Raw genomic sequence first — 24,469 nt, forward strand, 5'->3', positions numbered from 1 at the left:
GGTCAGTTGGGTGCATGGACGAGGCCTTGTGGTCAGTCGGATGCAAGGACGTGGCCTTTTGGTCAGTTGGGTGCATGGACGAGGCCTTGTGGTCAGTTGGGTGCATGGACGAGGCCTTGTGGTCAGTTGGATGCAAGGATGTAGCCTCGTGGTCAGTTGGGTGCATGGACGAGGCCTTGTGGTCAGTTGGGTGCAAGAACGTGACCTCGTGGTCAGGCCTTCTGTAACCCTGCTCGATGCTCGGCCAGTCCCCAGAGTATCTCACCTCACGTGGGGAGGAGCCGAGCTGACAAAACCCACCTGGGAACGTCATCGTGCTGGCACGTGCCGAGCTTAGGTCAATAGTGGCTGTTCTGTGGCTCCTGTCAGTGTTCCTGGAAGATGCCTTCGGTGCTTTTCATCGCCACGCTCCTGCCGCCTCTGGAATTTACCACCTCCTCTCCTGCTCTGCCTGTACGCACACTCCCTGTTCGTGCCAAATCTGCCGGATATTGGTCTAAGGAAGTTAGCAAAATAAGTCGACCCCACAGGGCTTCCCCTCCTCAACTTAGTATCAGGTGTATGGATGTGGCTTCATGGTCATTTGGGTGCGTGGATGTGACTTTGTGGTCAGTTGAGTGTGTGGACGTGGCTTTGTGGTCAGTCGGGTGTGTGGACACAGCCTTGTGGTAAGTCGGGTGTGTGGATGTGGCTTCGTGGTGAATGGGCAGCTCAGCCCGGGGAGAACAGGGTGCTGTCACTTCAAATGCCCCGGCCTGCCCTCTGCCCCTGGAGGTGACAGGCCCTCAGGCCCCCTGACCCCGTCTCCACCTCCCAGGACGCTTGCACACGTGCCGCCTGGTGAGAGTGTGTGCTAACACGATTCTCCTGTCCACCTAGCATCCTCGTGTGACCAGGAGCACCAGTCCGCGCTTGAGGAGGCCAAGCAGCCAAAGAACGACAACGTGGTGATCCCCGAGTGCGCACATGGAGGGCTCTACAAGCCAGTGCAGTGCCACCCGTCCACGGGCTACTGCTGGTGCGTGCTGGTGGACACGGGCCGCCCCATTCCCGGCACGTCGACGAGGTAGGGCCCGCACGGGGAGCTGGGGAGTGGGTGGTGGGGCTGCGGGCACTCACCTGTCATCTATCAATCGCCTATCTGTAATGTTCACTATCATCGATCATCTATTATCTATTGATCATGAATCCGTAATCCTATCATCGATCATCTATTATCTATCGATCATCTGTCTGTCTACCTAACCTACCATCTCCCTGTCATCTATCATCTATCCATGTGTATCTATCGATCACCCATCACCTGTCTCTCATCTGTCTGTCTGTCCATCTATCTCTGTCTGCCTTTTGGTCATCTTTCATCTGCTGTGTGCCCATGTGAGAAGCAGCAGGTTCACAGAGGCATCACGTGTGAAATTGGGCTCCCGTCTGCCCCGGTTGTCAGCATGTGCGTGAGTGTGGTACATTTGCTGCAGTCGGTGAAAGAACGTTTTTAATGGTTGTGCTATTGACTGTCTCACCGTCGCTCACCGTAGGCTCACCATCCCGTTGTGCAGTTCTCTGTGTGTGGTTTCTATTTTTATTCCAGTAACATAGACACAGCCTCTTGACCATGTGCGCACACATCGTCCAGTGCTGAGAATGTGCTCGCCATGGCCTGCTGCCCTCATGACGTCCATTACCTAGGCCTTCCCTTCATCTCGAGTAGAAACTCTGTCCACCTGCAGCTGACCCCTCCCCACCCCCACCTTGGTCCCTGGCAGCCTGTTTTCTGTGCTGTGAGTTTGTGCATCCTCATTATTTCATGTCCAGGCCCCGACTCCCTGCCTTGGCACAGAGCGCTGAGTGGGAGAGCTCCACATCAGGCACCACGTGGGCACCTGGCAGACGCAGCTCCCTTTCCCTGGCACTGGCAAAGGGAGCCAATCACCTAATAGGCTGAAAGAGCAGACCTTCCCATAAGCATCCCATCGTGTAAAAATATCCGTATCCTGAAATGATCACCCTAAGAAAAGTGAAAATGTGCTGGATGCAAGAGCAGTAACAGTTATTACAATAACTGGTCTGAAATTCAAAAGCAACTGATTTCCTCACGTCATGTGAGTTTCAGCAAAGCAGGTAATCTCACGCTAGCACCTGAGCCATTTGATCATGGAAATTAGTGGAAACTCTTTGCTTTAGGAATTCAGCTTTAATTTTTCATAGATTTATGTAAAATAGTTTACAAATGTATATGAAAATGTAATTTCTTAAATGTCATCAATTTAGCCTAGGCATGAGCATTTTGACACATCTTCATTTATTTCCCACAAATGTGCAAGTGTGACCAGTGGGTGTTCCAGTGTGGGGACATGTCAGCGCAGTGTCCAGGAGCTTGGGGTGCAGGCGACACAGTGAGGCGTGTTTCCTGGCAGTGGGTCCAGCCTCAGCTCGCCAGCCGCTTGGCCCACTTCATGCATGTCCGGGGGAGGCCGGTTTGGGAGACGATGGCAGGCCTGGCACTGCAGCAGGCCGCATAGATCACGTGGTGCCGGCCAGCACTTGGACCGTGTCGGCCGTGGCAGGTAGACGGCAGCTGCAGGTCCCGTAAGGAAGTTTGGAATCTGTCCCGAACACGCTTCTCAGGCAGCGGCTGAGGTCTGGCCTCAGGGGTGCCCAGGGGAGCACTGCACACTGAATGGCTAGGCGAGAATGTGAATCTTGCTGAGGTTTTGGGGTGAGGACTTTTTCTTTTTTTTTGGTCCTTGTGCAATTGCATGTGTATAGGGGATGCTATTTCCTAAGGAACTTTTCTTCAGAACTGCTACTTCTGAGTATTTTAAAGCTTCGACTTCTCACCGTGGGCTCCGGTTGGCCGCTGCCCACGCTTTCTTGGCGCTGCCCAGCCAGGTCCCCAGTCTGTGAAAACCGAAACTTCTCACTCTGGCCCTGAACCAATGAGATGGCCTTTACCTTATCCCCAAAGAACCTGTAAACTTGTTTCCAATCCCATCAGGCTGGAAACATCATAACCCCTCTTTTCCCTTCTGTCCGCCCTGATTTCATGCTGCCAAGACTTTATCAGGGTTTCATTCCAAGGAGAAAAGTATCAAGTTTTCTTTTTCTCTCTGTTCTCTTGCATGAGGGACTGACTCCCTCCTTGCTGAGTTTCAACCAAAAAAAGACAGTAAGTTATGCCAAGTGGAGATGATTCCTTAGACTACTGCTGCGGTTTTATATTTATTACCCATTCTTTCATTCAGCAGAAATATCGATCGCCAACAATATTTGAGCTTAATTCTGAGGGGCCGAGGAAATCAGGCTGCATGAGACAGAAAGGTCTCTTCTCGGACGGGGCTGATGTTCTGTGCTGAGGACATCCGCTAATGGACTTGCCAACTGCCAGGCAGCCGCCGCTGAGGCTAGGAGAAGGTTCTCACTCTCACCCCATCTCAGAGTGTATGGACACACAACGTTAGGTTTGCACATAGGGAAGTTTCACTTTATTTCAGCTTTTCAAAGACAGAATTTTTATAAACCAATTTATTTTTTTCATTTTGCTCTGCCATGTTCAACTTGTCTGCCTGCTCTGAGGCTGGTTCCCTACTTGGTTTCTAGTCACATCATAGGCAGCCACCCAGGTTCTTTTGGAAGAGAGACTGGTTCTTCCTATGTAATTATTTATTTTTTATAAAATTCATTCATTCATCCATTGATGAACATTGGTTCATTTCAGTGTTGTTTCAACATTTTGGCTATTATACAGTTCTGCTATAAACATTCATGTCCAAATTTGTTTGTGGACAAGTAACTCTTTTTCCCATTTTAATTTTCTTTTAATTAGACAAGTTGTAGATTTATAGAAAAATTATGCATAAATACAGAGTTCCCATACACTACCCTATTATTATTATTAAAGCATTATGTTAGCATGGCTCATTTGCTGCAATTGATGAAAGAATATTTTAAGAATTGTACTATTATAACTGTAGCCCATTGTTTATTCTAGTGTTCATATTTATATTTTACCATCCTATGGATATATATATGTATATATATATGTATATATATTCAAATTTTAATCTAGTAACATAGAAGCAACCTAATATTTTGCCTTTTAACTATATTCAAAAATATAATTCAGTGCACTTAATTGTGTCGGCCATGCCGTGCTCCCCTCACCACCGTCCATCACCCAAACTATCCTTCAGCCCAGTTAAGCATTAAGTCCCCATTCCCGACCCCACCCGGCCCCCCGGTAACCTGTCACCTCGCTTCTGACCAGGAATTTACTCTCTCTTATTATCTCCTCTCAGTGAGGTCGTACAATATTTGCCCTTTTCTTTCTGAAACGGTGTCTTCAAGGCTCACCCCTGTTGTCACGTATGTATGAGAACGTCACCCCTTTGGGGTTGGACACTGTCCCGTCGGTGTAAACACCGCATTCTGTCCATCCGTTCATCGGCTGGCAGGCACTGGGGATATTTCCGTCTTTTGGCAGTTGTGAGTAATTCCACTGTGAACCTTGAAGTCCCTGCTCTCAGTTCTCTCGTGTGTGTACCTGGAGTGGGACTGCCAGGCCACACTGTAATTCTCTACCTTCCTGAGGAGCCTCCATCCTGCCTTCCGTAGCGGCTGCACCATTTTATATTCCATCTACAATAAATGAGTTTTCCCACACCTCCGCGTCCTCTCCAACACTTGTAATTTTCTGGATTTTTTTTGAAGTAGTGATTCTAGTTGGTGTGAAATAGTATGTTATTGTGGTTTTGATTTGCATTTCCCCATGTCTAATGAAGTCAAGCATCTTCTCGTGCTTTTTTACCATTTGTGTATCTTGTTAGGAGAAATTTCTATTAAGTCATTTCTTCATTTTTAAATTGGGTTGTTAGTCTTTTTTGTTGTTGAGCTATAAAATTTATTTATATATTCTGCTTATTAAACCCTTAAATCAGATATGTGGTTCCAAATATTTTCTCTCAGTGTTTAGGGTGTTATTTTATTTTCATGATAAAGTCCTTTGATGCACAAAAAATTTTAATTTTGATAAGGTCCATTTACCTACTTTTTTCTTTTTATTCCTTGTACTTTGGGTATAAAGTATAAGAATCCATTGCCTAACACATGCTCATGAAGATGCCTCACTGTGTTTTCTTCTAGGGGCATTTTATTTCTGGTTCTTATGTTTAGGTCCATGATCCTCATTGAGTTGATTTTATTTACAGTGTGAGGTAGGAATCTACCTTCATTCTTTCGCATTGGACATCTAATTTTCCCACATCGTTTTCTGAGGAGACTGTTCTTCCCTGTTGTTACCCTAGTAAAAACTCAGCTGGCCATGAATGTGAGGGCTGATTTCAGAACTCTCAGTTTGATTCTGTTGGTCTCTATGGCAGTCCTTGGGCCAATGCCATGCTGTTGTGGCTTTGTACTGAGTGTTAAGATCGAGTTGTGTGAACCCTCCAACTTCATCCTTCTTTTTCTAGACAGTTTGACTGTTTGGAGCCCCTTGACCTTCCATGTAAATTTGGTGTCTGACTTTTCCATTTCTTCAAAGAAAGCCATTGGAGTTGTGGTTGGGATTGCATTAAATCCATACATTGCTTTGAATGTTGAATAACAGTGGTACCAGGGGCATTCTTGTGTTTGTTCCAGATCTTAGCATGGAAGCTTTCAGTCTTTTACCATTAAGTATGATGTTAGCTGTGAGGTTTTTATATGTACATGTGTCATGTTGAGGAAGTTTCCTTTCACTGCTAGTTTTCTAAGTATCTTTTGTCAAGAAGGTGTATTGGATTTTGTCAAATGCCTTTTCTGCATTATTCGAGATGATCATGTTTTTTTATTCCTTTGTTCCGTTAATGTGGTATACTACATTAATTGATTTTCTTATATTGAACCATCCTTGCATAACCATAGTAAATCCTACTTGATCACGGTGGATAATTCTTGTAATGTGCTGTTGCATTTGATTTGCCATATTGTGTTGGGGATTTTGCACCTATGTTCCTAAGAGACATTGGTCATGTAATTTTGTTTTCTTTTGCTATATTTACTTGGCTTTAGTATGAGGGTATCGTTAGCTTTGTAGAGTGAGTTGGGTGGTATTCCTTCCTTTACAATTGTTTGAGCAGTGTCGGAGTTAATTCTCCTTGCAGAGTTTGGTATAACTCACTGGTAAAACCATCTGGACCTAGGCTTTTCTTTGTTGGAGGCTTTTGATTACTGGTTCACTCTCTTTACTAATTATTTGTTGAGTTCTTCCTTTGGTTGTTTAAGAGTATGCTTTTTAATTTCCATATATTTCTGAATTTTCGTCTTCTGTTGTTGACTTCCAGTTTCAACCCATTTTGATTGGAGATGATACATTTTATGCTTTCAGTATTTATTAATTTATTAAGACTGGTTTGGGGCCTACCATATGGACTATTCTGGAAAATGAACCATGATCACTAGAGAAGAATGTGTTTTCACCTATTGGGTGAAGTATTTATACACACACACACACACATATGCATATACAAATGTATATCTGGTTGATCTAGTTGGTTCAGAGTATCATTCAAATCTTCTATTTCTTTACAGGTATTCTTTCTAGATTATCTGCTCATTATTGAAAGTGTATTGAAAGTAAGTCTCCTACTATTAAATTAGAGCTTTCAATTTCTCTCTTCAAATATCTCAGTATTTACTTCTTTTTGGGGTGTATTTTTGGAGTGTTGATGTTAGATGCATATGTGTTTATAATTGTTATGTCTTCTTGTTGAATTGACCCTTTATTAGTCTATATGGATCCTCTTTATCCCTCACAACTGTTTCTGACTTAAAATATATATTATCTGATTAGTTTATCTACCCCAGCTCTCTTTTGTTTACTATTTGTATGGTATATGTTTTTCGACCCTTTCACTTTCAGCCTGCCAAAGTATTTGAATTTAAGGTGGGTCTCTTGTAAGCAGTATACAGTTGTATTTCTTTTTATGCATCCTGCCTGTCTCTGCCTTTTGACTGGAGAGTTTAATCCATTTACATTTACATTTAAAGTAACTACTGAAAAGGCAAAACTTTCTTTTGTCATTTTGTTACATGGTCTTTCCAACCTTTATAACTTTTTGTCTCTCAGTTCTTCCATTAATGCCACTTTCATAAACCTAAAATTATGATACAATAGTATTGGCACTTATAGTTAGCTTTAGCAGTGGTATTTATTTCCTTCTGTTGGTTTGATCCGCTCTCTAGTCTTCTTCCTTTCAATCTGAAGTTCTCCTTTAGCATTTCCCACAGGGCAGCTATAGTGGTGATAAACTCCTTCATTTTTGAAGGACAGCATGTTGTATATACAATGCTTGGTTGGGGCAGGCAATGGTGACTCAGTGGCAGAGTTCTTTCCTGCCATGCTGGAGACCCAGCTTCAATTCCCAGTGCCTGCCCATGCAAAAAAAAAAAAAGCTTGGTTGGAAGTTGTTTTCTTGCAGCAATTTAGCTATTTCATCCCACTGTCTTCTTGCTTTCAGGGTTTCTGATGAGAAAATTTAACTTAATGTTATTAAGATTCTTTGTATGTACCATGTCATTTTTCTCTTGTAGCTTTCAGAGCTCTCTCCTTGTCTTTTCATTCAATAGCTTGACTCCTAAGTATTTCCCTTCAGGTTTATCCAGTTTGGGGTATGGTGGATTTCCTGGATGTGCATATTCACATCTTTTCATAAATATGGGAAGGTTTTGCCATTATTTCATTCAGGATTCCTTGTGCTCCTTTATCTCTCCCTCCTCTTTCTGGACTCCCATAATGCATGTGTTAGTATGCTTGATGACGCTCCATGGCACTCCTGGGCTGTTTCATTTCTTCATATTCTTGTTTTTCTGCTTCTCAGCCTGACTGATTTCAATTTTCTTGTCTTCAAGTTCACTGATTCTTTCTTCTGCCTGTGCCAATCTGCTCTTGAGACCCTTTCGGGAATTTTCATTTCAGTTATTGTATTCTTCAACACAGGCAGTTTGGTTTGGTCCCTTTTAAAATTTCTATCTCTTTATTGACATTCTAACATGGTTCATTCATTGTTTTCATGATATCCATTAGTTAATTCTCTGTATTTTCCACTATCTCCATGAGCATGTTGAGGGTTATTCTAGTTTGCTAGCTGCCGGCATGCAACATACCAGAAATGGAATGGCTTTTAAAAGGGGGAATTTAATGAGTTGCTAGTTTACAGTTCTAAGGCCGAGAAAATGTTGCAATTAAAACAAGTCTATAGAAATGTCCAATCTAAGGCATCCAGGAAAAGATACCTTCGTTTAAGAAGGCCAATGAAGTTCAGGGCTTCTCTCTCAAGTGAGAAGACAGATGGTGAACACAGTCACAGTTTCACTCTCATCTGGAAGGGCACATGGCGAGCACGGTGTCATCTGCTAGCTTTCTCTCCTGGCTTCCTGTTTCATGAAGCTCCCCAGGAGGCATTTTCCTCCTTCATCTCCAAAGGTCACTGGCTGTGGACCTTCTGCTTTGTGGTGCTGCATCATTCTCTGTTCTCTCCGAATCTCTTCAATTTTCTAAAATGTTTTCTCTTTTATAGGACTCCAAAAACTTATCGAGACCCACCCAAATGGGTGGAGACATATCATCACCTAATCCAGTTTGACAGCCACTCTTGATTAAATCACATCTCCAGGAAGATGATCTGATTACAGTTTCAAACATACAGTATTGAATAGGGATTATTCTGCCATTACAAAATGGGATTTTGATTAAAACATGGCTTTTCTAGGGGACATATATCCTTTCAAACCAGCACAAGAATCAATTTTTAAAGTCTGTGTCTGGTATTTTTATAGTCTGGTCTGCTTCATTGATGTTTTCTGTATTTTTATTGTCTCTTTTGGATGGGCCATCATTTCCTGTTTTTTTGTTTTGTATTATAATTTTTTTGTTATACACTACACATTTAAAAATTTTTAAATGTTAATTCCAGTATTTCGTCCATGAGCTGTCCTTTTCTTGAGATTGTATCTAGCTGGCATTGTGTTAGAGATTTCCTTGAGTGCCAAGAGTTTACAAGACCTAACAAAGCAATGCAAAAAAAAAACGCCTGTTACAGTCTCTGCACTGACTGGTGTCCCTTTCCCAGTTCATACTTCCTGTCAATCAGATCAGCCTGGCACTAATGCGAAGAGTAGGGTCTTCCTGTCCGTTCCGAGCCTGTGTCTTGTCCTAGGCTTGTCCTTGCTAGTAGCCTGAGCAATGCCCCTGGTAACAGGAATTCGAATGCCTTCTCTGCTCCCTGTGACATACCTTTTCTGTCTCCTGGGTACTCCACTGTAGGACTTACAGCAGGTAAGCCTTCACTCATGGCTGTTTGACTTATTGTTTCTTACACTGCTTTAACTATTCCTAGATGCTTTTGCCTGAAGGGCAGATTTGGGGGGAGGTGGTCTTAAGAGGATTTTCCTGGGGAGTCTTCCCAGCTAGAACAATGCTGCTGACCTACAGTGGGGTCCAGGTAGCTTCCAAACCGCACTGGGAGGGGCTGGGGAAGGGGCTGCCAGAGAGTCAGGGGCCTCTCCTATGACTTTTGAAGCTGCATTTCTTTCCTTTTTTTAAAATCATTTTTTATTGTGAAATATAACATATATACACAGAAAATAAAGAAAAAGGAATAATTTTGAAAGTGCACTTCAACAAGTAGTGCAGAACAGATTTCAGAGTTTGTTGTGATAGTTGCTCCAAAATACTGAGGCGGGAAGAAATGTCAGTACTGTGATTTGGCAGTCTCACTCGTTTGCTGCATCTTGTTGTCTGTGTTATTCCTCCTCCTCCTCCTTTGACCTTCTCCTAAGACATAGGGATCTTAGAGAACGCTCATGCTAACTTTTCATGTTGAGAAGGGGTGTCCGTACTAAAGGATGGGGGATGCAATTAGCTGATAATCTTAGAGAGGCTGGTCCCTCTAAGTTTCAGGACTTACCTGGTCTAGGAACCCTCTGAAAATTATAAGTTCCAGGACAACAAACTGAATGCATGAAACTTTTATAGCACCTCAGTTTCAGCCCTGGGTATTTTTAAGAGTTAACAGGAGTTTGTCCTCGTTGCCTTAATTTCAAATTGGTTTATGAAACTTACTGCGCAAACATAGGTTTTACAATGAGTATTGGGTACTGTATTTAAATATGCATTTAGTTATGCTAACTGAGATATCCATTTTTGGTTCTCAGTGCATTGTTTGTTTTTAAATAAAAATATTTAAAAAGAAAGAGCTATCAGGAGTGATATTCGTTGGAGTTTAGCAAACCATGACAATTGGTTCTAACTGAAGCTTGCATAGGATTCACTTTCAGAATAGACTCTTGACTCTATTTGCTCTCTCTTAGCCATTGATGCCTTATTTTATTACACTTCCTTCCCCCCTTTTTGTCAGGAAGGCATTGTCAATCTCGTGGTGCTAAGGCCAGACTCATCCCTGGGAGTCATGTCCCACGTTGTCAGGGAGACTTTCACCCCTAATTGTCATGTCCTGTGTGTGTTTATGGGGGAGGGTAATGATTTTCCTTGCAGAGCTGGACTTAGAGAGAGAGGCCACATCTGAGCAACAAAAGAGGTTTCCTAGAAGCCACCCTTAGGCCTCATTAGAGGTAGTCTTAGCTTCTCTGCTACAGAACTAAGTTTCATAAGGGCAAGCCTCAAAATCAAGGGCTTGGCCTGTTTTCCTTGGGCTCCCCAAATGGTTGACAGGGTACCTGGGGTTTCCCAGATGGGAAAGTTTAATAGTTGCATTTTTTTTCCTTTGGACCCTCAAGGGGCTCTACCAATACTCTTTGATTATCAGCCCACCATACTCTGGGATGTATCCAGGTATTTTATTAAGCTGTAGAGAATTACAAGTCCTCATTCCCATTCGGGACTCCAGGAGCTTGGGTTGTTTATCTGCCTAGACAGGTGGATTTAGGTTATGTGCACAGAGAATTTCAGTTCTAGGCGCAGTAAACCTCTGCCTTTGGCCTCCTACAGTAGGTGAGGGTCTAGGGCACATACAGTATCGTTTTCTACCCTGCATTCTCATTTACCTTGGTCCCTGCCATACTGACTTTGTTTTTATCTCAAACTGGGCCTGATCTCTTTTTCGGTTACTTTAACTGTTATTGTATACTTTGCCAACTTTCAAGGCTGCAGCTCTCCGTTTCTGGGTCTGAAGTATCACAGGGTTACTCAGAGTTCCAGGGAAACACCAGCTGATGCCCGTACAGCTCAGGGTCTCAGAATCTAGAAATACATTCACAACATCAGACTCGTTGTACTGTAGCTACTAGTGTAGCCCTAGTGTAGCGGCTCTAAGGCTCACAGTCTAGGCCGCAATATAAGTATTTTTGAAAGAGATCTTAACTTATTTGTTCTTCTGTTTCTGGCTTATTTTGCAGAATACATTGTCCCCGAGGTTTATTCAGTTCGTTGCATGTCTCTTCATGTCCTTCCTTTTTGTAGCCACACCATATTCCTTCATTATGTGTGACATTAAGGAATGTCACACATTCCTTAAATGTGTGACAGTTCACCGTTCTCCTTCTCAGTCATTGTTCTCTTTGACTCCCTCCTTCTTTTGGGCACCATGGATGATGTCCAAAATAAACAAACCATTTCTCACAGTATCCTCATGTGGTCATACACTCAGCAGCACTCTCAATTTTGGACAATTTTCATTGGTTCGTCGAGACAAAGAACTGTTCAACACAATGTCACCAGCTATCAAATCAAAATTACTCCTTATCATTTGCCCCCCCCCCCAATTTAGTTACCCCTGGTAGTGCTGCGAGGTCTTCCTGTTAACTGCTGGCCGTAGCATGCATGTTTAGTTCTCCCCCATACCCCTCTACCATTGACTCTTTGTCTAATATCAAACTTCTGAAACAGCTCATGTGCGGACTTACTGCAGATTTAATCGGTGGGATTCATGGCGCTGTACACACCCTTTCAGTCGTATACAGCTTCTGTATGGCAGCGTGACTCATAATCCCACTGATCAGTTACCCCCCTTCTGTCCCTTCCCTCACGTTTAAGTACTTCATGTACTTTCTTTACGTACAGGCTATCAAGCCTTTATCCGATATGTGATTTCCAAATATTTTCTCCCATTGAGTTGGCTGCCTCTTCACCTTTTTGACAAAATACTTTGAGGTACAGAAGATTTGATTTTAAGGAGTTCCCGTTTATCTGTATTTTTCTTTCACTGCTCGTGCATTAGGTGTAAGTTTAAGAAGCTGCTCCCTGTTACTAAATCTTGAAGATGTTTCCTTATATTTTCTTCCAGAAGTTTTATGGTATTGGCTCTTATTTTAGGTCTTTAATCCATTTTGAATTACTTTTTGTATAGGGTATAAAATAAGGGTCCTTTTTCGTTCTTTTGGCTATTGATATCCAATTCTCCTATGCCCATTTATTGAAAAGACTATTCTGTCCCAGTTCAGTGGATTTGGGGGCCTTATCGTAGATCAATTGTCCATAGATTTGGTGGTTTTTCTCCACACTATCGATTCAATTCATTGGTGAATACTTCTGTCTTTGTGCAGGTATAAGGTCAGGAAGTGTTAGTTCTCCCATTTTGTATTTCTTTTACAGGTTATCTTTAACGATTCAAAGTCTCTTCCCTTTCCAAATAAATTTGATAACTGACTTTTCCTTGTCTTCAAAGTAGGTTGTTGGGATTTTGATTGGTATTACATTATATCTTCAGGTCAATTTGGGTAGAATTGACATCTTAGCCACATTCAACCTTCCTATCCATGAGCATGGAATGTCTTTCCATCTGTTTAGGTTATATTTTTTATTTCTTTTAGCAATCTTATATTGTTTTCTGTGTACATGTCCTTGACATCCCTGGTCAGGCTTAGCTCTAGACACCTAATTCTTTTGCTCACTATTTCGAATGAAATTTTTTCCTTGTTTGTCTCCTCAGATACGTCATTACTTTTGTATAGAACCATTACTGACTTTTGTACATTAATTTTCTATCCTGCCGCTTTCCTGAATTTTTTATTAGCTCAAGTAGCTTTGTCATAGATCTTTCAGGCTTTTCTGAGTATAGGATCATGTCATCTGCAAATAATGAAAGTTTTTCTTCTTCCTTTCCTATTTGGATGCCTTTTATTTCTTTCTCCTGTCTATTTCCTCCCGCTAGGACTTCTAATACAATGTTGAATAGTAGTGGTGACAGAGGGCATCCTCGTCTCGTCCCCAGTCTCAGGGGGAAGGCTTTCAGTCTCTCATCGTTAACTATGATGTTGGTTATGGGTTTTTCATATATGCCTTTTACGATATTTAGAAAGTTTCCTCTGATTCCTACCTTTCGAATTGTTTTATCAGGAAAGGATGCCGGATTTTGTCAAATGTTTTCTCAGTATCAGTCGAAAGGATCATGTGATTTTTCCTTTCAATTTGTTAATGTGCTATATTATATTATTGATTTTCTGTTGTTTAACCACCCTTGCATTCCTGGTATAAACCTGGCATATTGGGAATGAATTCAGACTGGTACCCACAGAAGTGAGAGAAAATAAAGAAAAATAAAAAATAAAGTCAATAAAAATAAAAATCTAAATATGTACTATATGTAAATAAAAATAATGTTAATAATAAGAATATGGAACAAATATGTTTTTAAAAACCATAGGCAAATAGGAGTTAGCCTGCCTGCACTTTCTGCCCCCTGCCATCAGGTGCTCCTGAGGCCCCTCCTCCCTCAGGCCTGCCCCTCCCCCCACTGCAGCAGCCGTGGGGAGATGGGGTGCACCGTGGGGTGGGGGCTGCTGGCGGAGTGCGGGGCAGGGGAGCCGATTGCAGGGAACCGTTGTTCACTGCCCCTGATGGGACGGCTATTCATGGTCCCCATGGCTACCAGGCCCAGCGGGTCTCTGCGGTGGGTGCTGGGCTGCCTCCACCTCCAGGCTCCATGGGAGCCGCCGGCCGCGGGGCTGCATGGGGAGGTCCAGACAGCAGCTGGGGGAGGTTGGGGTGGGATCTGCACACCCCACGTACCACACAGAACCCTGCTGGGGACAGGGCCTATCAGAGACACCCCAGGCAGGGGAAGCCATGCTAGCTGCTCTGCGAAGTAGAGACCCCCGTGCCATGTGTGTTTCAGTTATCTACAACAGGTGGAGGTGTATCAGTTGGAAATATCGTATTCCAGGTTGTGAGAAGCCTGTCCCATAAGAGGGAGCATACTGTCTCACGTGAGAGGTGCAGGGGCAGGCTCCATGTTGGCTGACGTCATCGTATCACGCAGGACACAGGCTCCTGGAGACCACTGCCCCACCTGCTCGTTGTCTGGGCTCTGCCCTCAGCAGGGGCCCCTGCTGCTCCCGGGACAGCAGTGACCACAGGACACAAGCCCATGCCTTTCTCCTACTTAGAGTCAAAAGGAGACTTTCCTAGAGGTCCCCTAGCAGATTTTACCTCATTGATAATTGGCCAGAATGGATTGTAGCCCATCACTTAACCCATGGCTGTCAAGAAAAAATGTCCTTAGTTTTCATTGGTTTAAACCAGTCGCCCAAGGAGGTATAGATGGTAGAAAAACCAAACACAATAACTTATACTAAGGGGCATATGAGGGGCTACGGGCCAGGCAAGCTTAAGCAGTTCTGGTTTCCCACTGGTGCTATTGTGAGTGGGAAGCCATGTCCCAGAAAGTCCTGTTCATTACTATTTAAATATTCTCTGTTACATAGATGCTATTTCTTAATGATTTCTTGAAATATGCAGTTCCAGGGAGATACTTTATAATTTTGATTTGTGTTTGAATAGACAATTCAAATATTTGCTTCCTTGAATCATTTACCATATTTTCTGATTAGTCAGGGTTCTGCAGAAAGCTTGAACTGACAGGATATATATATAAAAGAAATTAGTTATGTGGAGTTGGTTCATGTGACCTTGGGGAGTGGCAAGTCCAAATTCTGTAGGAAAGGCTGCTAGCTGGAAACTCCAATAAAGGTGATGCTGAAGTTGGGTCTGAATTACACAGAGGAGCTGGCTGAAGTTGAGGCAGGAATTCTTTCTCTGGCTTTTGAAACCCTTAGTTCTGGCTGTTAAGACCTCCAACTGATTGGATCAAGAGACTATATACATTGCTGAGGGCATGTTCTTTATTGATGGTAGATACAATCAGCTGTAGATGCAATCAGCTCATGTAGATTAAAATCATTCACACAATATTCTGACAACAACATTCAGGCCAATTCTTGCTTGACAGATGACTGACACCATCACCTAACCAAGCTGACACGTGAAATTAGCCATTACAAGTGGGGAAGAAATGTAAAGGAAAACAGCAGCATGATTCTATAAATATACGATGCATTTTCACTTATAATTTAACTCTCTTTTCTTTGTGTCACCATGCAAGGTAAATGAAATGTGTGAATGTTGGTATTGATTGATAAGGCTAATCAACACTGAGAATTTTCCCTCCCAGGGGCAGAGACCAGCTTCCTTCCAACTCAGAATTCTAGTTGAGAGGATCATTTAGAAGGAAAATATGAGCTGAAGTGGGGTGTTTGGCATCTCTTGGTTCTCTTTGTGATAGTTTACAGCACCCTCTGAGAGAGGGGGTCCCCCAGCATGCCGTCCGCGTTAGAGGTGGAGCAGCAGGAGGAGAGTGGCGTGTTTCAACTCGGCCCACTTTAATTAGCGGTGGGGAAATGGGTTATTAGATCCAGCCGGGATCGGGCTGCCTGCCAGCTCCTACATTAGTGCCCACAAGCAGAGATTTCTCTTTCACTTTCGTGACAGCTGCGAAAAGGGCTTGTCCATCTGCCATCAGACTTTGGGCTGGTTTCCCTTGTTAGGGCAGGTCCTCTCGCGGACCTGGGAGCCAGCTGTCTCCCTGGTGGGTGCGCACGATTGCGGGGATGAATCTCGTTCCTTCCTTGAGAGGAGCCTGGTATCTGATGGGCAACTTGACAGTCAAGAGATGTTCATTTTTAACTCATACAAATAAGTTAAAATAAACACTATTGAGTAGAGTGGCAATGGACGGAAAAGCCAAATTTGAATTTCTTTTTGTTTGAGACTTCAAAGGCATCAACTCTGCTTCTTGGGACATGGCTAGCTTCTAGGCTGCTGCATGGCTGTAAGAGTCAGAATGGGGGACTGAAATAATGCCATCTCCTACCACCTGTATGAATGAACTGAGGGCTGGAAGATGAAGCGTTTTGGTGCCTCTGCACAAAGTCCATATTAAGAGTTCAATTTTCCTGACACTGCTCAGCAGCCCACGGTGCTGCAGGTATGGCCCGAGACTCAGCAGGATTGAGACACTCTTCAAGAATGAGTAGGCCCTTTGGCTTCTGCTGAGAATTCCGCCGTTCAGTCCCACCTGATTCATTAGGAGCTGTGGCATTTGCTTGTTTTTCACATCGAACACAGATGCCAATTCAACCTGTTCCAGCCTCACTGACAGATGCTGACCCACCGCCTAAAAAGCAGATTTCTCAACTGTCCACATTCTCCCGATTTTAACATGCATGACTAACAAATCAGAGCTTAATAACTCCATCATTCAACTGGATTCTTTTATTCATGTTCTCTTTCTGAAATGCTTTATTCCCTTCTACCTGGGGCTGTCACAGCTGCGTCAGGAGGTGCCCGGCCTCGGTCATGGGGCCTTGGCCCAGAGTCCGCACAGCTCATCGCAGTGGTTTCTCTGTCATCTGTTCCTGGGCACCCCTGCGAGGTGAAAAAATACAGGTTACTGGCTTTTGGGTCAAAACTTGATAGCTTAACTGTGTGCTTGAGTGTGTCAGGGATTCTTCAGTTTCGAAAATAACATTTCGAAAGACGTATTATGCTTGTGTGAACAGGGTGTTGGGTTTTCTGGAATCGGAGAGGTGTGAGGCCAGGGGAGCAGGGCGTGCTCGTCGTGAGGGGATGCAGCCAGCACTCCACGCTCTCCCCGGGACGGGCCTGAGCTCTCTGCGGGACCAGGAGAAGGGTTTTAAAAAGCACCTCTTACAAAACAGCTTTTGCTTTTACTTTTTGTGATTGGAAAAAAAGTAAATAATTGAAAAGGAAACTCTAAGGTGATCCCTGGAAGTAAACGCGATCTTGGCCCCTTTCTTAGAGAGTTGAGAAGTGGACAAGAGGGCAGACGAGAGCATGAGGAGTCGCACAGCTTCTGCTCACTTCCTGAGAATAAGCCCTCTGGACCTAGAACATTCCGCCTGCCCCCTCCTCCTGACCGGCCCCTGGTTGCCATTCCCAGTCTCCAGGACGTCGTCCCGGAGCCCTCGAGACTGGACTAGGCGGTTCTGTAGCTTTCCCGCGCCTCGCCTGCTGCACTTCCCGGGCGGGCGTGACCTGGTCCTTGAGCCTCAGGAGCCAAGACGGACTTAGATGTGCCAGGGGTGTCATGGGGAGCCCACGGGGGGCTGTGCCGCAGGGCTGGCGACGGGGAGGAGCGCAGGAGGCAGGCAGGCTGGAAGGAGGTCTCTTACATTGGGCAAGGCCATCACGCACCGTCTGGGGGGTCCGCGCCCTTTGTGCCTGGTTCATGCCTAGTCATCATCTGGGATGTGCCTGTGAGAGGATCGACTCTGGGTGAAGGCATGATGGTGAATTCACCCTCCAGAAACGGGTGCTTTGGTTCCTTGTGCTCTTTGAGGTTGGAGCTCCGAGGGGCAGCGTCTCACAGCTGCCCACTAGTCTGCATTTCTCCCGCCTCGGGCAGTGCCCAGACCAAGGGAGGCATCCGCAGGGGTCTGTGGAATGAATGAATGAGGCACCGGATTTGAGAGACAGCCCTGTGAGATGACAGGAATCACAGTGCGCCTTTTCCGGTGCATCGGGCTCTCTAAGTTTAACTCTTTTCAGTGTCCCCCAAGGTAAAACAAAACGAGTAGTAAGTGGTGGACGCCGTGGGAGCTAGAGGTTGCCATGCGCTTAGGAGACGCACAGCCTGGGAGCACAGGAGACGAGCGGGCACACGTCCCCGGTCTCACACCCGTTCCTCTGTCTTTCCTTCCCGCCCCCTCTGCCCCCACCCTTGCAGGTATGAGCAGCCGAAGTGTGACAGCACGGCCCGGGCGCAGCCGGCCAGAGCACGGGACCTGTACAAGGGTCGCCAGCTACAGGGTGAGTGGCCAGGCCCGTGGGTGGGGTGGGGTGGGGACGCTGTCGCTGCCACACGGAGGTTTCTGGAAACTGAGGGTGAGAAAGCATCAGTACATCCTGGTTGTGAAGGGGCTGGGCGTCTGCTCTAGGGGCCCTGACTGGGCGGCTTCCGGAACCTTCTCCCAGCAGGCGCTGGGACCCACCTGGGCTCACCTGAACCTGCAGGTAAAGCACACTCTGGGCCTCTCACGGCGACACACTCGTGGCTGGAAGAGTTAGAAGCATCGTCAGCTCTATGATTACATATTTAAGGGAAGAAAAAAATGTCTCAAATCATATTACAACTGCAGAACTTTTAGATGCTTTTGAAATGTACATCCAAAAGGTTCCTTTATTTATTTTCCCTAAAAGGGAAAGCAGTGATTCCAATGTCATTTTCTGATTTTCCTTTTAAATTGAATCAACAGTTCAAGTAGCTGAAGTTTAGATTTTGAAAACCATGAATTGATTCTGTGTCAAATAATTTTAACTGGATGAAAATTTTGAAATTAAACAGAGGCAGAGAGTTAAAACTTAAAAATCTTTAAAAATATCTTCACAAAAAGATGCTTTGTGAATGTCTCCTTCATCAAAAAGTAAAAGGTGTTGCGATACGCCAAACATGATTACTTTCAAGAGTCCAGCCGAAAAGCCTTCCAGGGGCTGCAGTCCTCCCAGCAGTTTATGACAGGTAGGAACCGCTGCTTTAGGAATGACCTGTCCTTGCAGGCAGGGCCAGCCCAGCTGGTCCCAGCAGCTCATTTTTTATAAGTTTTTTTATAAGATAAGGAAGTCCCCACTGGGGTCTCCTACACCAGATGGTGACCTGATTGCATCAGTAAGATGTTGCTATTTTGTTTCAAGTTGCTATTTTGTTTCAGTAGTTGCTATTTTGTTTCATTTTGATCTTTTTTCTTTCCTTTAAATATCTCCAGGCTGTGTAAGCCTCACAGACTGTGAAAAAAACACATTCTATGTGGTCCTTAGTTTAGGGAGCGCTTTTGATCTCGGATGTGGGCAAAGTTGGAATAAGTTCCTCTGCAGTGTTTGCATTACTTGTACTATCATCAGTGAAGAGGGTTTAACTTATGGAATGTAAAAATGTCTTTCTGCCTCTCAACAAAAGAAAGAGAAGACCAGAATATCTGTGGATATGTCAATGATTCATTCCTATGTCCGTCACATAGCATTGTGAATGAAAGTACGTGATGTAGAGGAAGCAGAGGTGACAGAATGCAGCCTAGGGGAAGCACAGCACAATTCCTGCCCAGGGGTCCCCTGGTCTTGTCAGGAAGGCAACATGATATCAAGGACGAAATACTTTTGGAAACATGTTACAGAAACCCAGGAACACTCCTCTGGCAAGGGTAACCAGAACTTGATTCCTAGAAGAAGGAGAATAGTCTGTCAATTACCCACGTTACCCAAAGTTAGTCCGTCCTTTCTGCAGCTGCATCGTGGTTCCTGGGGAAGAGGGAGCTTGCTGGGCGTGCAGAGATAGCGCCTTCCTCGGCTCGTGGCCTGAGGGTGCCTGGGCAGCCATGCAGGGAGCGAGATGAACGGCTATTTTAAATGGCATTACTTCTTACTAGAGGTCACCACTGAAGTGTCTCTTTTGTTCCTGTCTTAGGGTCTTAGATATACAAATAGGTGAACTTCATTAAAAGGGGCAGTTTCTGTTGTATTAAGTCATTTTTTGAAAGTCTTAACTTCTGGATAATAATGCAGCATCTTAAACTGTCTCCAGCGGGTTTCTTTGAGACTCTAGAAGCAATGAAACAATTTCACTTATATAGTTACTCTTCTTAACTTCAAATAGTCATTATGATGATAGGTACTTTTTATTTTCCAAAGTAAGAAACTGAGATTGATTCACCATTCTGGGAATATGCTGATTTTTTTATTTCATTGTGTTCCTCTATTTAAAAAAAGATTTTGTCATTGCTGTTCCTTATTATATTCATGGGCATGAATTTGGTGTTAGGTTTGTGCTTGCAGGTCCGTGGGAGACTGTGCGGCCATCTACTCTGATTCTCTGGAGATGTGTGTGTATGTTTTATTTTTTTGTTTTGTTTTGTAGATACATCAGTTTTAAAAGTTACAAAAGCCTACACACCCCTTTTTGTACTTATTGGTTTGTTTTAGCAGACTTCACCTGTGATTTTTTTAATGCTTGAAAAATTAAGGGAGGTAAGAAAAATGTGGTTTTGTTGTTTCTGAAACTGTATTCTTAATTGTAAACCCCAGTAACTGTTTTTGCTTCGGGGGGCTTGCACATGTGAGGGTGCGTTTATAAGGGGTGCAGTGCCTGTCACCTGGGAAGGCTAACAAGGAAACAGGAATGCCTTGGTAAGGCTGCAGATTGCATCAAAAGGCATTTCCATAAATGCAGGTCATGACATCACACACAAGAAAGGCTGCTCACCCACTGTTTTATCTTTTGCCATACAAAAATCTTTATAAAGCCTAATTTCTATTTAACCTTCACAAAAGATTAAATCATGCAAAATATGACAAGTAAATATTTCTTGATATCCCTTGCTCTGTTTCCTCCAAACTGAAATTTTCTCAAGCACTGCATATTTCTAATCCTATTTTTCGTTTAGTACCAACACTATGTGGAAACAATTGCTCAGAATTAGTTTTCCTTTGCTCATTCTAACATGCTCTTGTTTTAGAGGTCATGAGTCATTTCCCAGCTCCACACTTACCCTTTGTCTTCCCGTTGATGCAGGGTTGAGGAATCTATGGATGGCTTTGTTTTTATTATACCAAGTTTCTCTATGTGAGTGATCAGCTTGCTTTCTGCTTCATGAATCAGGCTTATTTCTGTATCTTGGAAAGATGAGAGAGAGAGAGAGAGAGGCTGAGAGGGGAGGGAGAAGGAAAGAGAGGTAGAGGAGGGAGAGGAGAGAGAGAGAGAGAGAGAGGAGAGAGAGAGAGAGAAGAGAGAGAGAGAGAGAGAGAGAGAGAGAGAGAGAGAGAGAGAGAGAGAGAGGAGATGAAAGGGGGGGAGAGAGAGAGGAAGAGAGAGAAAGAGAGGAGATGAAAGGGGAGGGGAGAGAGAAGAGGAGAGAGAGAGAGGCTGAGAGGGGAGGGAGAAGGAAAGCGAGGTAGAGGAGAGGAGAGAGAGGAGATGAAAGGGGGGAGAAAGAGAGAGAAAGGAGATGAAAGGAGAGAGGGGGGAGAGAGAGAGAGAAGAGAGAGAAAGAGGAGAGAGGACTGAGAGTACTGGTGGGGGGCAGATCGTGAAGGTGAAAATACAAATACTCCATGAAGATTTCTAGCGTCTACTCTTTTGTACACACAACCCCTTACCCTTAGAAGGTACTCAGTAGTTGAATTGTAGTTTTCCTGATGCTGAGGCGAGAATTCTGTTTTCTGGTATAATGTTCGCTTTTGAAGCCAGATTTGAACATTGGTAGATTTTTTTTTTCCTTGAAGGCTATAATGAATTTAGTACATTAGAAGCCCTCAATAAATGTTTTCTGCTTTTAACTGATCTTAATTATCCCATATAAGCTTCAAAATATGTCATTTGTACTTAAATATTTCATGAAGGTCCAAGACACATTCTTTCTCTCTCTTATATATATGTGAGAATACAGAACTACGTTACTTGCAAAGAGAGGTGGACTGTCCTTTTCACAGTTTCTCCCATGTAATATAAATGTAATTTATTAATAGCACCGTCAGGGCCCGCTGCCCACTAGCTGAGTTTGCTGTGACACACGGCAGCGTCTCTTGTTGCTTCTTTGTGCATCGCAGGGAGGCTGTTGTCATGGTGGAATGGAGCTGCCCATCATTAGACCCAGCTTCTTGGGTTAGAGGTGGAACCGGGCATTCATCTTGTAGGGAGCATTTACGACCTGAAGGGGTGCCATGGGGCTGGCCTGGAGGGTACATGCGCCCCTGCGAGTGGCGCCAACGTCCTGACTCAGCAGCTCAGGGGCCCGAGAAGAGGCGTCCATCCCCCAGCGCGCAGGGGCTCAGCCCTGGGAGCAGGCCAGGCGCCCCCAGCACGGGTCACTTCCTTGCCTGCACTGCAGTGGAGACCAGACTTCTGAGGCACCCGAAGGTGTCCTGCAGACCCTGTGAAGGTCAGCATATCATTTGTAGATGTTTGTGAATGTCCTGCTCATAACCACTCAATCATGGCGATTATTTGGAGATAATTAGCCTTATTAGGGAAAAACAAGAAGGTCTTAAAATAACTCCAGGAGAGCAGCTGCTCTTGGTTAGGAAAACAGAAGTACGTTTGCCAAGTAATACAGCTCAAGTGAGCAAGTGAACACTTTGAGTCCCTTCAAGGCTAATAGATTTTCTTCTTAAAAGGTGCAGCTTTTATTTTAAGTTGCTTTCTAACTTTTGACTGACGAGTTACTGGAGTAAGTTTCTTTTCCATGTTAACGTGACAGTATTTCCATATACAGTTCATTTGTTTTGGTGGGTTCAATGGCTGCTAAATACTTCTTTACATCACATGTAGAACAGTTAGCAGGTTTTCCAGCTCATGCCAACTGGCAGAAAATGACCCTTTAGTCTTGGGGGCCCCCAGCGGGCCATGAGAGAGAGACCAAGACCCTGCCAGGTGGATTTCCTGTTGACGATTAGGTCATGTTGGCTCGTGAATACCCTTCTTTAGCGGGTCGATTCCTTGGGGGCTGCCACATGATCTTGGAAGAAGTGAAAAACTAGGTGTGGTGGAAATTGTAAACGAAGGCATTAAACCGTACCCTCTCCCTGCTGCAAATTGATCTCATTTTGCTCTGCTGTCTGTAACTGCACTCTGGTAGACACCCCTGGCCTTCCATTCCTCTTTTCCAGCTCCCTCCGTGTCCTTCCATTCCCGCTGGAGAGCCCTTAGCCCTGCCCTGTCCCTGCATTCAGGGGCCTGGACACTTGCTGTCCCCTTTCCTTTGCGGCTCCGCCTTCAGCTCTCAGCTTCCCACAGCTGCTTCCCTGACTCCTGCCCCTTTGGGCGCTGCCTCCCCGGGTCCCTGTGGCTTCAGGTTCTGGCAGCACTGCCAAGCCTGACTTACTGGGTCCAGCCTGCCCTCACTGCCCTCCCACGGGTGGGGGCCGTGTCCTGAAGTTTCTCCGCCACTCTGCACGCCGCAGCAGCAAGGGGCAGACACGAGAATTCCTAAAGGCATCTGTCAGTAAGGGCAGGGTGCAGCTTTCCTTTTCCTACTATACTAATAATACATTTTTGAACCTTCTATACTGAGTGATGTCATGAACTTTGACTTACTAACCAGGTGGTTTGAACTAATTTGAGTGCGTGTGGCATCAGTCTCAAAGAAATGGGGGTGTGGAGAGCCTCATTTTACATGAAAAGCGGCTCTGAGTTCAGTGTGTCTGTGAAATTTCGGTCCCCTGACTTCAGGAGAGTCCGGCGCGGCCGGGCAGCCTGTGTGGTGTGGCTGAGGAGCGCGGTGCACACGGGGGGGCAGCGTGCACGCGTCCCTCTCGCTGTGTGGGGCAGAGGGCAGCGCCCGAGGTGAGCCTGGGCGACAGCACGGCCACCCGCCTGGCTCGCTTTCGGGAGACGAACGGCCTCTCGGGACTCGCATAGAGCACTGAGGGACCACAGTTTATTTAAAGTAAAATCGAAATAAATAACTTTGGGAGCCTGCGCAGCTGCTTCCTGGTCAGCCCCCGAAGCCCACGCGCAGAGCCCCCGGCCTGCGGGCTCCAGGCCGCGGCACCCTTGCGAAGATGGGCCCAAGAACACACGAAGCACAGAGTCTTCTCACTCTCCCCCACGAGTCTTCTCACACCCCTGCGAGCTCTCTCACCCCCCCACAAGCTTTCTCACCACCCCCACGAGCCTTCTTACACCACCCCCAGCCTTCTCACCCCCCACGAGCCTTCTCACCTCCCCATGAGCCTTCTCACACCCCCACGAGCCTTCTCACACCCCCCACAGCCTTCTCACCCCCAACACAGCAGTGGAATTCTCTTCTCTCGGGCCCCGGAGACTGCACATTTCATCTCTGACTCCAACAGAAACCCTAAAAGCCCCTCGACTTTTTGAGTAGCATTGTAGCTCTCCTCTTTTCTTTCAAAATTAGTTATGCATTTCTGAGGTAGCAAAACACGATACTTACCTTGACCTAAGCACACCTTGTATAGTTTCCAAAAGGTAATTTGATTCTGAATTAAGTGTTTGAGCAAAGGATTACATGGTACTTTAAAAACTTCAATATTTACCTTTCCTCCAAAGTGGATTTAACAGCCAGTGGAAAAGTTTATTCTGCAGCCTTGAGGCTCTTTCAGAGACAATATGGGATGTCATTATTTCGCCAGTTAAAAACATCAGCTCCCCTGATTTCAACTGTCAGACCAAAT

The 24,469-nt window shown here is 44.9% G+C and overlaps 1 protein-coding gene across 3 annotated transcripts in view; it reads left to right on the top strand.

The window, feature by feature from the left end:
- The window catches only part of SMOC2 (SPARC related modular calcium binding 2), a 198,333-nt gene that overhangs the window by 126,694 nt on the left and 47,170 nt on the right, over positions 1 to 24,469 (top strand). For all 3 annotated transcript variants that reach the window (XM_077120876.1, XM_077120877.1, XM_077120878.1), the window contains exons 8-9: positions 880 to 1,066; positions 18,015 to 18,097. In XM_077120876.1, the coding sequence (XP_076976991.1) occupies positions 880 to 1,066; positions 18,015 to 18,097 (270 nt within the window). The remainder of the gene's footprint in view (positions 1 to 879; positions 1,067 to 18,014; positions 18,098 to 24,469) is intronic.

This window comes from Tamandua tetradactyla, chromosome 11 (assembly GCF_023851605.1).
Source record: "Tamandua tetradactyla isolate mTamTet1 chromosome 11, mTamTet1.pri, whole genome shotgun sequence".
Classification (NCBI taxonomy): domain Eukaryota; kingdom Metazoa; phylum Chordata; class Mammalia; order Pilosa; family Myrmecophagidae; genus Tamandua; species Tamandua tetradactyla.